This window comes from Punica granatum, chromosome 3 (genome assembly GCF_007655135.1).
Source record: "Punica granatum isolate Tunisia-2019 chromosome 3, ASM765513v2, whole genome shotgun sequence".
Lineage (NCBI taxonomy): Eukaryota > Viridiplantae > Streptophyta > Magnoliopsida > Myrtales > Lythraceae > Punica > Punica granatum.
The window spans coordinates 3,366,004-3,382,041 of NC_045129.1; the positions used below are offsets into that span (position 1 = coordinate 3,366,004).

The 16,038-nt window shown below is 35.0% G+C and overlaps 1 protein-coding gene across 1 annotated transcript; it reads left to right on the forward strand.

The window, feature by feature from the left end:
• The first annotated feature begins 15,082 nt into the window (after positions 1 to 15,082).
• Positions 15,083 to 15,549, forward strand: LOC116199467. The gene is made up of 2 exons (XM_031529818.1): positions 15,083 to 15,325; positions 15,415 to 15,549. Exons 1-2 carry the CDS (start codon positions 15,083 to 15,085, stop codon positions 15,547 to 15,549), a joined length of 378 nt encoding a protein of 125 aa, XP_031385678.1.
• Positions 15,550 to 16,038: the final 489 nt, after the last annotated feature.

Genomic DNA, 16,038 nt, shown 5'->3' on the forward strand with positions numbered 1-16,038 from the left:
GACCCGACCACCGGCTCCATGAGCCCGCGTTGCATTATTTTCGATTTCGGTCTTTTCCAAACCATACGGTGAGCATGAGTGAAATAACGGCCGAACACGAACCAACCGGGATTCAGTCATTGTAATTTATATTTGAGAGAACAATGTAAGGGTTTTACGATGCATATTTAGTCATGTAATAATCCCGGTCGGAAAGTGGACGGTCGGAGTGTTCCTTCGAATTTACGGTGTCAAAACGCGTAAGATGAGCGGAACTTAATCATGTGGTAAATAAATAAAATGGCAAGCCTAGCAAGCTAGAGTACCGAAAGGGCGTGTGGGATATAGGCCCACACGTAATAGAACCCCCGAATTCGGAATTTCCGGTTCCGTACAAGACCATTGCCTTAGCATATTAGGTGTACCCCGTACCCCTAGACCCGGGAAACTTGCCGGCCCTCGACTCTTGGGTCGTAAAATGGCAAGTGGCGACTCCTTCTCACGTGCGTCCGCCGCGCGTCCCCGGGAAGGTGGACACTCCCAAGCCGCGTTGCATTTAGGCGCGCGCATTGCGTGCCCCGACGAGACGAAATTCGGGTGCGCACAATATATATCAAGTTTCCTTGCCTTCATCCAGCAGGAAGCACTGACCTCCATTGTTTTTACTGCCCTTATTTTGATCGGCTGCAATTTTTCGGGTGGAAGTGAATCAGACCCTGTTTTCCGTTTTTCACTGTGCTTTGTGGCATTTCTCTGCTAGAGAAAATCGAGGTTCTGTTTTGCTGCGCTGCTTGTTCTTAATGGAAAGCAGAAACGTGAATTTCAAAAAAAGGAAAAAAGAATAAAAAGAAGCCCTATAAACGTCCATCCACACTCCATCGGTCAATATGGTCCTCTTGGGCTCAGTATTGATTTTCTCAACAAATGGGGCTGAGTATTATTTCTGGAAATCTTTTGGCAGGTCTTCATTTTACCGGCCAATACCATAATTCTCAGTACACTTGAAATTTTTATACAACGGACCATGGTTCAACACAATATAAGGTAAAAAAAAAAAAGATGTCTACATTATTCCTTCAGATTACGGTTTATAAAATGATCTTTATCTTCACATCAAAATAGTCAATAACTCCACCATAGAGAAATCATCTACCGCAACAAAATAACTGTAATAAATATGTATGAAGTCAACTATCATATATATCCTAAAATATGTTGAACCTTAGACGAAAAAAATATTTGACCAACAAGTCAGATTGAACTAATTAAATGATTAAAATGGATATCTCAGAGAGTTAACAATTATACATCAAATAGTGGAATCAATAATTTGGACATCAACCATATAGAATAATGGATAAATCAGTAGCAAACAAAATGACATGAAAATCTTCACCTTCTGCTGTTTCTGTTTTTTTTTTGCTTTTGTACAGAATCCCCAATTTGTTATTACCAAAAGAAAAAAAAAATTCCCCAATGTCATCTAGCGAATTTTTTTTTATGTGAGAAAATGCTAATTATATTTAGTTGTCATGTCCCAAATAATTTGCATTTAGCGCACTCTTCCATACCAATAAAAGTCCTTAATTCATTACAAGAAAGTTTGACTTTTGCGGAGAGCCGACACCTCCATTAAAGCCCTCGAAAGCCATTGAGAAAAGCTTTCGTCGAGGGTCACGCGATCCGTAGACCATGTCCTTAAAATTGTCGGTAGGGTTTAGCTGGGGACCAGCGAGAAAACCGTGTTAGGGTCCGTTCGCCAAGGCTCGACCCACGGTAAATCATATGTTTTACTGGTGGTTGGTGGACCTTTAGGAAATATTATGTTTAGCTGGTGATCGTGACCCTCGGCAAAAGCTCATTTCGCTTGGCGTCTGGACCCCAATTGTTGCGTTAGTTTATAATTGATAAGCATGAGAAATTCGACCATCATTAAAACATATAATTTTTTGGAAAAAATATATACCATAGCATAACATTTTACTTTTATGTCAATTTTATCATAATCTTTTAAAATAAACTATAATACAACGTTTATGGTGTAATGTCAATTATAGCATGACTTTAAATTTTTCGTAAAAATTAAACGAAAGGCTAATGTGGGGCATACATGGATGAATAGTAGGCTCAGACCATTGCCATATGCGGAATAGCCCATATTCAGACTCACCCGATACTCTTTTACCCACCTGACTCCCTCACCAACAATACCCGAATCTTATTTCCGCCTCTTTACATACAAAATTGTTCTTTTTAAAAGCAATCACACTATTAATAAAATGAAAAAAAATCACATATTGAACTTATTGCAATTCATATATTGAATAATTGATGAAAATTTGTTAGAAAGAAAAGGAAGCTAATGTCAATCAAATAAAATGCAAATTTTAATTCGTTTTCTTCTATGGGAATAAAAGAATAAGAAATGTGAAGAGAGAGACTGACAAGCTCATGGGTGAAGAGGGCGGAGAAAGAGCAAAGTGCTGAACTGAAGAGAAATTTTTGCTATAGCGAGGTGAGAATGAGATTCAGGCATTGATTGTGAGGGAGTTAGGCCGGTAAAAGGATACTAAGCGGGCCAAAATATGGGTTATTTTGCTAGTGGCAAGAGTCTGGACCTACTATTCATCCATGTGAGGGCCAAATTAACCTTCTATTTAATTTTTACGAAAAATTTGACGTCATTGCATAATTGACACTATACATTAAACGATGTGCTAAATGGTGTAATTTTAAAATGTTGTGATAAAATTAACACAAAAGCAAAAGTTTGTGATAAAATTGACCCTATACCCTAAACGATATGTTATATAATGTAATTTTAAAAAACTATGATAAAATTAATATAAAAGCAAAATATTATGTTATGACATATATTGTGACCTAATTTTTTTAGGACTTTTAAGTGAGGGATTGCCCCCACTAAAAATTGAATTTTCTTTTCTAACCATTAGCACGACTAGACATTATTTCGAAACACCCCTACTTACAGCTAATGGACCAAATTGACTTAAAACATTTACCATATCCATCACATATAATAACTAAAATGTCTTATAAAATGCCACTAAAGAACGCTACGCATGCGCTACTTCCGACAATACTAAAAAAAAAAAAGAATGATAAGAAAGAATCAAATCGTAACCAAAATTAGTCAATATCAAATCATAACAATATCAACTCCTTATTTGACTAATAATCTTTCCCTATTTTTCGAGGATCAAATCTCATTAATTACATTCAATAGATTTAATTTTATATTTTTAGTTAATCGTTATTTCATGCACATTAGATCAGTGATAGTAGATTAAAAGAGCATGGCAACCTCGAATTAACTGATGGAAATATGCGTCGGTGATGTAGTAGAGACTAAAATTATTGACGGCTGTTTGTGCCATCACAATATACCCTAATACTGACATATGCTTTGTTCATTGGCAAATGCAGTCTATAGTGACAGTGTTCTTGTCAGTATAGGTAATCTTTATTGATGAGAAAATTTATCGACAGTAATGTTCCTACTACAATGACGCTTTGGTGGACTGTAGGTAAATGAGCAACTTATAGCCACAGATTTCTGTTGCCGCCACTAAAGGGTACGCTTTTTGTGACATTCCTAGCTGTGAATAAAAAATCTGTCACTGGATGGCAATTATTTTGTAGTGACGAGTGATAAAAGAGTATACTCATTCACTAAAGAAAAGAAAAGGAAAGAGTATCAGAATACCAAGCCCGAGTGATCATAATTTGGCCGGAATAAGGTGTCCCCCCAGTTCCGCTAACAGGAGAGAGTGTTTAATGCACGAGAGAGAGAGAGAGAGAGAGAGAGAGAGAGAGAGAGAAGGTCTAGGTGCCAGAATGAGTTAGTTGACTCCGTTTCCCACCTATATCCCGTTTTGCATTGAGTTCATCACCAAGTCAGTGCCGGGTCGAGCTGTCGATCGGAGCCCGACTAGGCTTCTTCTTGGGCCGAGCAGACGTCTTCTCAGCCATCCTGGGTGATATGGACCAAGCCCGAGTGATCAGAATTTGGCCGGAATGAGGTGTCCCCCAGTTCCGGTAAGAGGAGAGAGAGAGAGAGAGACAGAGAGAGATTGAAGAGAGAGAAGGTCTGTTGCTCTTTCTATACTGAGTTCATCACCGAGTCAACGCCGGGTCGAGTTCTCGATTGGAGCCCCAATGGGCTTCTTCTTGGGCCGAACTTACATCTTCTCAGCCTTTACTCCACTAAGACATCGGGCTGGTCTTATTCATTATTGGGCCAAGTCCTTCCAATTCCGGTGACCAATTCCTATTTTCCCATTTTATATCTATGTCGTTGTCACTGGGATAATTAATTTCGCTTCCAATTATTATTCAAGAGAATCACTTCCCGATTTATTCTTTTTTCCTTTAACATTCAATAAATGAAAAAGAGTAAGACGTTATGTATCTTCATAATTACTCATCAAAACGCGATTCCGTATATTATCTTTAATCATTGCAAGTCCTAATTCGTGTATATATATATATATATATACGAAGTTACATTACTTTTAGGAAAGACTCATCTGAAAAATCAAAAGTCAGAGGAGCCATGGGATCGATGAATAGGTTTTGCTCTTTGATGATCTTCCTCGTCATCAGCACTGAACTATCTACTCTCAGTCCTGTGGCTGCACAAGTCGACTTCATGAGATGCGCGACTGGAATAATTGACCACGAATGTGCACATTTCTTACGCAAGAGGGTGGCTTATAACACCGGGCTTCCACCGCCCGATGACTGCTGCACCGCACTTGTCGAGATCGGGAAGCCCTGCCACGATGCGTTCACACAGGTATGGCAATCTTTTACATTTCTCTATATCCCCTATTTCCCTTTGATTACAAACCGGTGAAATTAGTTTCAGTGAAATGATTTTCTTTTTCTAAATAGTTTAAGCTTAAGAAACACGACTACGTGGGGACCGAAGCGGATTTGCTTCGGAGGAGCGATGAAGTTTGGAATGAGTGCGTTAATGTTGTGGAATTCGTCTTCCCTCCTGCTGAGGCTCCTAATCATTTTTACTGATCGTGCGATCCACTCGGAATGAAATCTTCCACCTAGAGGGAGCACGACATACATGGAGCACCTGACGACAACAATTTTGCAGTACGTCCTTCAGAGTTGTAACTGCTTGTTGGATGATAAATTGCATTGGAAAAGTATAGTCAAATCCCAATCAATAAGAAGTTTCATTGATATATACGCATCTGATCTTTTTGTCAAAGCAGATTGCTTTCGCTCATTATTATTTCAATTTGTAAATAATTATGTATGTTATATCCACTATTGGTTGTCCGATATTGAAAAATCAAAAAGAGAAACCTTGATATATAAAAGTGGAAGATTTGACCAGTTATCGGGTTGGATAAGTGCCTAACTATTTTTAGGTTCGGTTACAAATTTTGCAAAATAAATTTACTGTTCATTAAGCACCCGAACTTTTACTCATAATTGAAAGTCTTTACTAATTGGATAATCAATTAATGTAAATGAATTTGCATGACACAATATAGTACATGCAGAAGTCTAATGAGTCTAAGTAATTTAATTCAAGTCATGTCAACATGCTAAGAGGCAAAACTCCCACAACTAGTGGATCTTTTCAATGCACAATACTCGAATCCAAGATTTCGTTGAGAGATAACAAACACCGAACTGCTCAAACCAATCCATGCTAGTTGATAATGTACTTAATGAATTCACTATATTTGGTCGTTGGATTTAGCGTAGGGATGGGGATGGGAAGAGGTGGGACTTGAAATGTCAAGGATATAAGATATACTAATCCAGCTTTTAGGGGTGTACTGAGGATTGAGATATAAAATGTAAATGACAAATACATCCATAAATTATTCTCATAAGATGTCTTTAAATTAAAAAAAATCTGAAATAAAAAAGAACAATCGAGGAGGTGGAGAGGGGCGGTGGGGCCCTAACACCGGCCAACTCCGTCCTCGGGAGGATGCCAGCAAACGGATGGCTCGTCGGAGGATGAAATGAGAAGATTATTTTGAAATGAGTAAATTATATTTAAAGCGCACTTCACAAAATAAAAACAACAATATAAAAAAATGATAACAAGAATAAATATGTCTATGGTTGAGTTTAAATTAAAACTCACATCGAAAAATAAAAAAGAAAGACATGGACTTATAAGAAGAATGAGTTTCACCATGTATCAACCTTAAAATGTTGGATTATACATCATTATAAGCTATTATACAAAAAAAATAGAAAAACCACAGCTGTATTGACATGAAGATTCAATAAAAAAATGATGTTCAAATAATGATTATCATGTTAATATATCTAGAAAGTTTTATCAATTTGAATTACTCTATATAAAAACAACATAATTAAAAATTGTATAAAGTTATAGATAAAATTTTGTGTCCTTATACTAGAATACGCAAATAAAATAGAAATTTTCTAAATAAGTAGACGTTTAGATTTTGTAAAAGGAATTGTAAAATCATCTAATATGAAAAATTATTTTAACTATAAAAAATAGACCAGTAACAAGGTGCAGTCACTGCTTAAAAAATAATACCATATATTTTATAGGTTGTTTTCTGTATTTGATTGTTTTAATTATTTGAGTTTATATAATAAGATCAATTAAAAATAGTAATGATAGTTATTTAATAATAAGGAATTTGTTCTTCACGATTTCATAAACAGTCCAAGTCCATTATCTTTTGCTATTATTATCATTAAAAAAAAAGCAGGAATAAGAAATAATGAGTTCTTGGTATCACATGTTTCTAAATAATTATCCGAGGCGTATTTGCACCCTTAGTGAAATGCGGGCATAAGTATAAGAGATTATTTGCGGATGCGATCATGAAAATTTCAACTTGGTTCCTTCATTTTCATTTCACTTCACCTTGATAAGGTGGTCCTTAAACTAACTCTTAAAAAAAAGTATGTAACCGTCGCCCAATGATCTACAAGATTCGTTTCAATTCCTAATATTATGAATCAATTGTGAGGGGAAACTAATAAGTAAGCTATTAACATATTAATTACTCATCAAATCCACTAGACTTTTATTCCATCATCAATCATTTAGAGGCTTTCTTCATTAATGATATACAAATATATGTATATATATATATGCATAAAAATTCTATTAGAGAAATTAACGAGAGCTTCAAGCAACAATGGCAAAGAAGGACAGTCTCCTCTCAGCCATCGTCACATTGCTGATAATATGTGGGGCAATTGCCATCGAGGCAAAGTCGATCCCACCACCTTGGGTAGGGAAACACCTGCCTCCTGAACCGGTGAGGGGCCTTTGGAAGTTCTTGAGGCAGTGCGGAAGGACACTGACTAATGAGTGCGGGCAGATAGTGTACGAGTATGTCTTCCATGTTCGGAATGATATCACGAAAGACTGCTGCAATAAACTTGTAAAGATGGGCGAGAAGTGCAACAGAGCAGCAGCTTACGGGCTCTCACGTGTCCCGATATATAGACCATGGAGGGGGAATATCTATGAGAGGAGTGTTGAGGCTTACAACATCTGCCTCAGGGGAAAGGGCAAGCCTCTAAAGCCCTGAGTTAACCTCGAATTAAATTGTTCTAGTGGTGGTAATTTCGAGATTACAGAGGAGTGATTGTCTGCGTCTTCGGCAAGTATTATATTATAATTAGAATATTTTATTTAATATATTGAAATATATTTTAAAAATTATGAAACTTTAAACTATTGAAAGAAAAAGAAAAGCCTTGTTCAAACATTTTGTGAAAAGGTTACTACTTGGAAAAAGTTATACTCCGTATTATATTGTTTGTAAAATAGGATTACTATATCAACCTTCATAAAAGCCTTCATATCATTTAATTGAGCACCCGAGATGTCTATGGCTGTTCTTTTTTTTTTCTTTTTTTTCTTTTTGAATAATATGTCGCGGCTTATTTGGAACCGAAAGAATGTTAAGAAATCCCAAGTTGCTTTTATATGTTAATTCTATCTTTATATGTAACGTAATGTCGAAAGTCCTACCTATAAAATACTCCGTGTGACCACTCGATTTTGTGAATATTATATTACTAACTATTTACAATTTTAGTACCTTTTTTGTTCTTTGTCATAAAGAATGCCCATGGACCTAATTAGCCAAAATGGAATTGAAAAAATATAGGAACACGAGAACTTTTACAGGCGAGAAATAGAATGGAATTTCAAACCTTGACTCTTAGGTGAAAGCGTGTCCCACTCTACTATATTCCCTTTATTTTTTACATTATCTAAAGTTAGACATTGATAATTTATAATAGTACTTTTTTCTCAATTTTAAGAGGTAAAAATTATAGAAATTTCGGTCTCAGTATTACCATAAGAAATAAAAAAAGAAAGGAAAATTGGGATTTCAATTCAACAAGTCATGAAGTTTAGTCTTCTAGGACTGCTCGACTTCATTGAACATCGGAAGTATATAAAACAATCTGAACGAAGGAATATATACCTATAATAAAGCATAACTGCAAATGTATATGCATAGAAGGATGGAAGTAATGTCTAGTGTGACTCTCATGTTCCTTTATTTCATTTTCCTAATCCCCTATCAAGCCCATTGGCCACCCTAGTGACCAAAAATTATAATTTCTCAGCCATTGAGCTTGAGTCCAATGAGTCCATCTGGAAGTCCTCCTGATTCTTTAGTTTGGCAAGGCTTCGTCTCTAGTTCTACATTATTTCCTTAGGACTATCTACCTTATTGATTAGTAAGAGTAGGTCTTAGTTGTCCATCTTGACTGGATATGATAATTTTTAATTTTATTTAAGATCGATATCCACAAAATAAAAATTCTTGTAGTATCCCTCCTAATATTTCTTGTCTAAATAATATCTCAAATGCAAATTTATCTACAGATAATTCTCATCGTATATGTATTTATTTATTCATATGGCAATAGTATAAATCGGGTAACGATATGATATTTCAACCAAGAACTATCGAATTTCACCTTGGATGACCTGTAGTATCCAAATGATATATTGTTTTTCACCATCGAGTCTAAAATATTAGGATCAAATTTAGTTCGGTTGTCATATATTTTAAATATTGAGGTAGCAAAACTTGAATTAACCGTAAATTTTTTGCATCTTTAATATATATATCATACTGATTGACAACGAATAACGGTATAAGCAAAGGCATTTATTTCTTTTACGGGCCATTTCTATAAAACATTTATTTAAAAAATTCTGTTCTTGATATTTGTTCATCACTTTTCCAGTTGTTTTCTTGCAATATTTATTTCAATAAATAAAACTATAATATGTGAAGTAGCCATATACGTAGATGGAGAAAAATAGTTTTTCCGCGTGCAATGCACGCGATTTTCAATTAGTATATAATCCAAAAGGAGTATATTTTGTACATATGAAAAAGGAATCAATGTATATATATGTAAAGATCATAAGGTTACAATAATGAAATCAAAATATATGCATATATATAATACAAACAAAATATATTGTTATATATGCCAAGGAATTAACATATACATATAATCTATATTAACTATAACTACTCAACTAAAACCTTATGAATAAAAATCTTCAACGGAAAAGAATGAAAAGAAATATTAAGGGAAAAGAAAACAATATTATAATTAAGAAGACATTTTGGAATTGAAGCCTTAATAAATAAGAGAAAATATAAAAAAAATCGATTAGTCTTTCGTATATTCAGAATTCAACATCCTACTTCTAAAGCTCCATATGCATATAAGGATAAAAAGAAAAATTCATAAAACAAAAAAAACTATAAAATAATAAGAATCATCATCATAATGTATAACTACTCAACTCAAAGTTTATGAAAAAATCTTCAGTGGAAAAAAATGAAAAAGAAATATTAAGGGCAAATAAACCAAAAGAGTATTACAATTGAGAAGCCAATTTGGATTTGAATTAAAGATCCTATTGAAAAGTCAAAGTTAATGTTATAGGATCAGTTTCAAATATTAAAAAAAATCAACAAAGTGAAAGTTAAAAAAAAAAATTGGAGACTCTCACATGTAATTCTTTGTGAAAAATCATAACAAATGGTCAGAAAGAAAGAACAAATCTAAGAAAAATGAGGGGAAGTCTTCTTCATTAGGATATATTGGAAGTCTTATTTATGATTATTTCAATAAGAACATGACGACTTAAAATATATATTTATGTATTATAAGCAATGAAATCATAATTGAGAATATAATATGTACTAACATAAAATGAAATAATATCATAAGTAATCGTAAATGTAATCCCATGATTTATTTCCCAAACAATATATACTTATTACTAGCATCTTTATGTAAAAAAGGAAATATATTTATAAATTTTCTTTTGGGAATCGCCTTACATATGGGTATATGGATATATACAAATATAAAATTTACATAATTAAACGGATAAAAATATATTATGAATATATACTATTTTTATATTATAAAAGAATATAAAAATTTTCTTATTAAATAAAAGAATGACGTGGCATCGCGAGAGAGCTTCTTTTTTATTTTTGATGATATGACTGTATGAGAATTCAGCTTGGGATTTTATTTTTGTATACGTGTTATATATATATATATAGATGCTAAATATATTTAGTGTTCATGTCTTATATAATTATTGCGTTCATCCATATTGCAAGAAAGTTTGAATTCGCCGAGAGCCGAGACCTCCAATAAGACCCTCCAAAGCCATCCAATCATTAATTAATTAAGAGAATCACTCCTCAATTTTTTTAATTCAATAAATGACAATAGTAAGGCGTTATGTATCTTCATAATTACTCATCGAAACGTGATTCCGTATATTATCATTAATCATTGCAAGTCCTAATTTGTGTATACATATAACCAAGTTACATTTCTTTTAGGAAAGACCCATCCGAAAAATCAAAAGTCAAAGGAGCCATGGGATCAATGAATAGATTTTGCTCTCTGATGATATTCCTCGTCGTCAGCGCTGCACTATCGACTCTCAAACCTGTGGCTGCACAAGTCGACTTCATGAGATGTGCAACTGGAATAATTGACAAAGAATGTGCACATTTCTTACGGAGAAGGGTGGCTTATAATACGGGGCTTCCACCACCTGACGACTGCTGCACTGCGCTTGTCGAGATTGGGAAGCCCTGCCACGATGCGTTCACGCATGTATGGCCTTCTTTGACATTTCTCTATTTCCCTTTGATTACAAACCGGTGAAATTAGTTTCAGTAAAATAATTGTCTTTTTCTAAGCAGTTTAAGCTTAAGAAGCACGACTACGTGGGGACCAAAGCGGATTTGCTTCGGCGGAGCGATGAAGTATGGAATGAGTGTGTTAACGTTGTGAAGTTCGTCTTCCCTCCAGCGGAGGCTCCTGATCATTTTTATTGATCGTATGATTCACTCAGAATGAAATCTTCCACCTAGAGGGAGTACGACATATACATGGATCGCCTCATGACAGTCGTTTTCTAATTCCTTCAAGTGATCCATAACTTTGTAGTCCTTGAGGGTTGTAACTGCTTATTGGATGATAAATTAGATTGGAAAAGTATAGTCAAACCCCGATCTATAAGAAGTTTCATTGATATATATGCATCAGATCGTTTTGTCACTGCGGATTGCTTTCACTCATTATAACTTAATTTGTAAGTTATTATGTGTGATAATATTGAGCCAAAATGGGACGATATTGTATTTGTCGATTAGGCTCGAGTGCTCTTTCATCGTGGCCTGCAAATCCTTAAGGAGACATGATTCAGAATAGGCTATATAACGAGAATCGAGATTAAGAATGCCAGAAATGGAAATCAGAATGCTACCCGTCCACGCTAACCTGTGGAGGTTAACGTTTGTTGCACCTTAGGATTTTCAAAAAAGAAAAAAGAGAAAGGAACTTATGTCTTCTCCGCGATGGAAATTCTCTATGTTGAAATGCGAGAGGGCAACAAAGAGATTTTATTTTACTGAGTTCGGTTGAAGAATAATATTATATCGAAAATTAAGTGTCCCACATCGGAAAATAAAAAAGAAAACTTGGAAATATGAAAGGAGGCGTTGAAAAGCATTGGATAAATGCCTGACTATTTGTAGGTTCGTTGCAGATTTAGCAAAATAGATAGATAACTGCTTTTTAATCATATCAGATTTTATTTAGTTTTGAATTTTTTTTTTGTTCATTAGACGAGGCCGAAGCCTAGAAAATTAAAAGAAATAGTTTTGAAAATCTTCGCTAATTGACTTTTGATATCGCATTCTAACCTATTTTAGCTTACCGTTTTCTTATGCAAGATTTTGCTTGTTGAAGATAATTCAATTGAATCAATACGATTGGTGAATCAATGTAAATGAATTTGGATGGTCGCAATATAGCCACCTTGTCAGATAGCTAATAATGTACGTTAGATAGCCAGCCTCGACCACTAGACCTTGTTCAAAATATCATCGATACAGGTTAGCTGGAGGCCAGCAAGAGAAACATGTTAGGGTCTATATATTTGTCGAGGTTCGACCCACGGTAAATCATGTCTTACTGGTGATAGGTCGACCCTGACGAATTATAACATTGAGCTAGCGACCGCGACCCCTGGGAAAACCCCCTTTTTGCTAGGCGGCGTCTAGAACCCCTTTATTTCATAGTACATTATCAGTAATGCACGAGAAATTCTGACCCTTACTGAAACCTATAATTTTCTTTTTCCGGATTCTTTAAGTGAGGGAAAAGGAAAAAAATTTCTTCATTCCTCAACAAGCCCTTTTTTTTTTTGCCACTAAAAATTGAATTTTATTTTTCAACCATTAGCACGGCTAGAAATTATTTCGGAACACTTCTAGTTACAAAATAATGAACCAGAATGACTTAAAACATTTATCATATCCATCACATATAAGTAAAATGTCTTATAAGATACCTCCAAAAAACGCCGCGCCCGTGTTATTACTTGCGACAATTTTTAGAAAAAGAAAAAGAAGAATGATCAGAAGGAGATTATGCTTATATACTATGTTGATAATTTTTCTATTTGATAATTTTGGAGGAGATTATGCACGAAGTTAAGTTGGGAGGTATTTTCTCTGAGAAAGGAGAGAGCACTTAGGCCATTTGTGTAATCGTCAAGATAAAAGGTGCGATGGAATTCCGATTATCATGTGTTTCGACAATCCACGATATAAATTGGGTTAGAAATTAAGCTTGATATTATTATCTAATCCTGGTCAGCGGTGGGTTAAAAGTGGACTGAGATTTATCCTTTTTTTAATCTAAAATGACATTAATGCCCTAATTATGTTCCAAATTTTCCAGATCTACCATAGGAATGGAAAGGGCACAATGGTGCTCAATATCGGCCACCACCACCCCAATGAGGTCACCTATGACCTCTACAAGGCAATTGTGGTCGATGTGCGGCGACCACCGCTGCGGATTCCTTGAGCCCCTCCCTCTCTCTCATTGAAGAAATAGATAAAAGGAAACGCACGGTGGTGGCCCAACACCAGCCACCATCATTCCAAGCAAGGTTGCCATTGACCTTGAGGCTACAAGCGAGGGAAAGAGGGGCTCGCGATTCCGAGGCAGTGGCTGCCCAATGCCTGCCACCACTGTCATGTCGAGGTCAACGATGACCTTGTCGAGGCGGTGGTCGCCGTCGTCGGGCAACTACCGCCCTTTCTCCTCTAGCTTTGACTGTTCTTCGACTATTAAGATTTTCTCTTTTAAAATTCGAAGTTATTTTATTTAAATTTTTTAAAAAATATTAACTATTGGACATGTAAGTCATTTCACATTCTTTTCCCAATCCGAAACCATGAAATAGACCAAACATATATATTTTAGGATTGCTTTGTTTGGTTTGTTAGTGTGATTTTAAAATCACATTTCGACTTAATTCTACCAACAATAAAACAAAATAACTCATACAAAGTTAAAGGGTGAGCCTCATATATAACTATTTATATAATTCTTTTTTAAAATCAAAATCTGATTTTAAAATGTTACTTACGAACCAAACGTAGCATGAATATTTACGGAATTCAAAATCCCCATCTAACTCTCATTCCTAAGTCGTTGATCAAACATGGCAACTGAGAAATTGAGAGTGAGGGTGAGAGTGTGAGAGAAAAGTTATATTGTTTTGATAATTTGCTTTTTTTTTTCTGTTTGATAAATTTGGAGAGAGATTATGGGATAGTTGAGAGCTGAGATTTTTTTTGGTGATAAGAAAGGTTCATGAGTATTATACAAGGATAAGAAATAAAGGACACATAATTTTTATTGATGAGTACCGAGCCATAAGACCTTTTGATTTTAAGTCGGTGCCTTATACAATTGTACTAGGACTCCTCCCTCCGAGGGGAGAATCATTATGGGTATGTTTGATTTTTTAAAAAATTTTCAACTCTACTTAACTCAACTCCATTTATCTTCAATTCAACAATACAATAATTACTTTTTTTTTTATTTTTTAACAATTCAATTCAATTTTTAATAGTAAATTTTCTCATCGTTCATTATTTTTTTCACAATTCAACAACATAATCATTACTTTCTCTCAACTATTCATTACTTTTTCACATTTTTTCTCATAATTCAATAATACAATCATTACAAACCAATTAAAATCAAAACTCAACTCAATTCAAAAACCAAACACATTCTTAATATGTGAAGGAAGATTGAACACGTAAGTGCATTGAGAGTGAGGGTGAGAGAAAAGTGGCAAGAAGAGGACGGAATATTAAGTGAAATGAATTTTACACCCTAATCGAGACTAAACCACTTGAGTGTTGGATTAAGTTCAATACATAAGATTTCTGATGCACCCTCTCGCGTATCGCTGCTATAATATGATTAATTTAGCAAACCTTCCAATTATTAATTAAGAGAACCACTTCTCAATTTATTTATTTTTACATTTAATTAATGACAAAAGTAAGACGTTATGTATATTCATCATTACTCATCAAAACATGATTCCAAATATTATCTTTAATCATTGCAAGTACTAATTCGTGTATATATATACCGGCAAGTTACATTACTTTGAGGAGACTCATACAACATATCAAAAGTGAGAGGAGCCATGGGATCAATGAATAGGTTTTGCTCTCTAATGATACTCCTCGTCATCAGCGCTGCACTATTGACTCTCAAACCTGTGGCTGCACAAGTCGACTTCATGAGATGTGCAACTGGAATAATTGACAAAGAATGTGCACATTTCTTACGGAGAAGGGTGGCTTATAATACGGGGCTTCCACCACCCGACGAGTGCTGCATCGCACTTGTCGAGATCGGGAAGCCTTGCCATGATGCTTTCACACAGGTAAGTCATTTTTTCACATTTCTCTATTTCCCTTTGATTACAAACCGGTGAAATTAGTTTCAGTAAAATGATTGTCTTTTTTTAAGCAGTTTAAACTTAAGAAACACGACTACGTGGGGACCAAAGCGGATTTGCTTCGGCGAAGCGATGAAGTTTGGAATGAGTGTGTTAATGTTGTGAAATTCGTCTTCCCTCCTGCGGAGGCTCCTGATCATTTTTACTGATCGTATGATCCAATCGGAATGAAATCTTCCACCTAGAGGGAGGACGACATGCATGGAGCGCGTGACGACAATAGTTTTCTAATTATTTCAATTTGCAGTCCTTGAGAGTTGTAACTGCTTGTTGGATGATGAATTACATTGGAAAAGTATAGCCAAACTCCAAGAATAATAAGTTTCATAGATACGTACGCATCAGATCGTTCTGTCATTGCTGATTGCCTTCACTCATTATTATTTTAATTTGGAAATTATTATGTATGATACTATTGAGCCAAAACGAGGTGATAATGTATCTTCGGTAAGGCTCAAGTACTCTTTCTGTCAAATTATGGTCTGGAAAACCGAAACTGGCATGAATCAGAAGAGGCCAGATAACGAGAATTGAAATTAAGAATGCCCGAAATGGAAATTAGAATGCTACCTGTGGAACTTACATCATGCCCAACAAATCCTACGTTGGTTGTGCAAAGGGGAATTTATATATAAGGC

Excerpts from the sequence above, each read along its gene's own strand:
- LOC116199467 (XM_031529818.1), top strand. The coding sequence starts at position 15,083 with ATGGGATCAATGAATAGGTTTTGCTCTCTAATGATACTCCTCGTCATC. Across the intron at positions 15,326-15,414 it reads GCCATGATGCTTTCACACAG|TTTAAACTTAAGAAACACGA; the intron begins GTAAGTCATTTT and ends TTTTTTAAGCAG.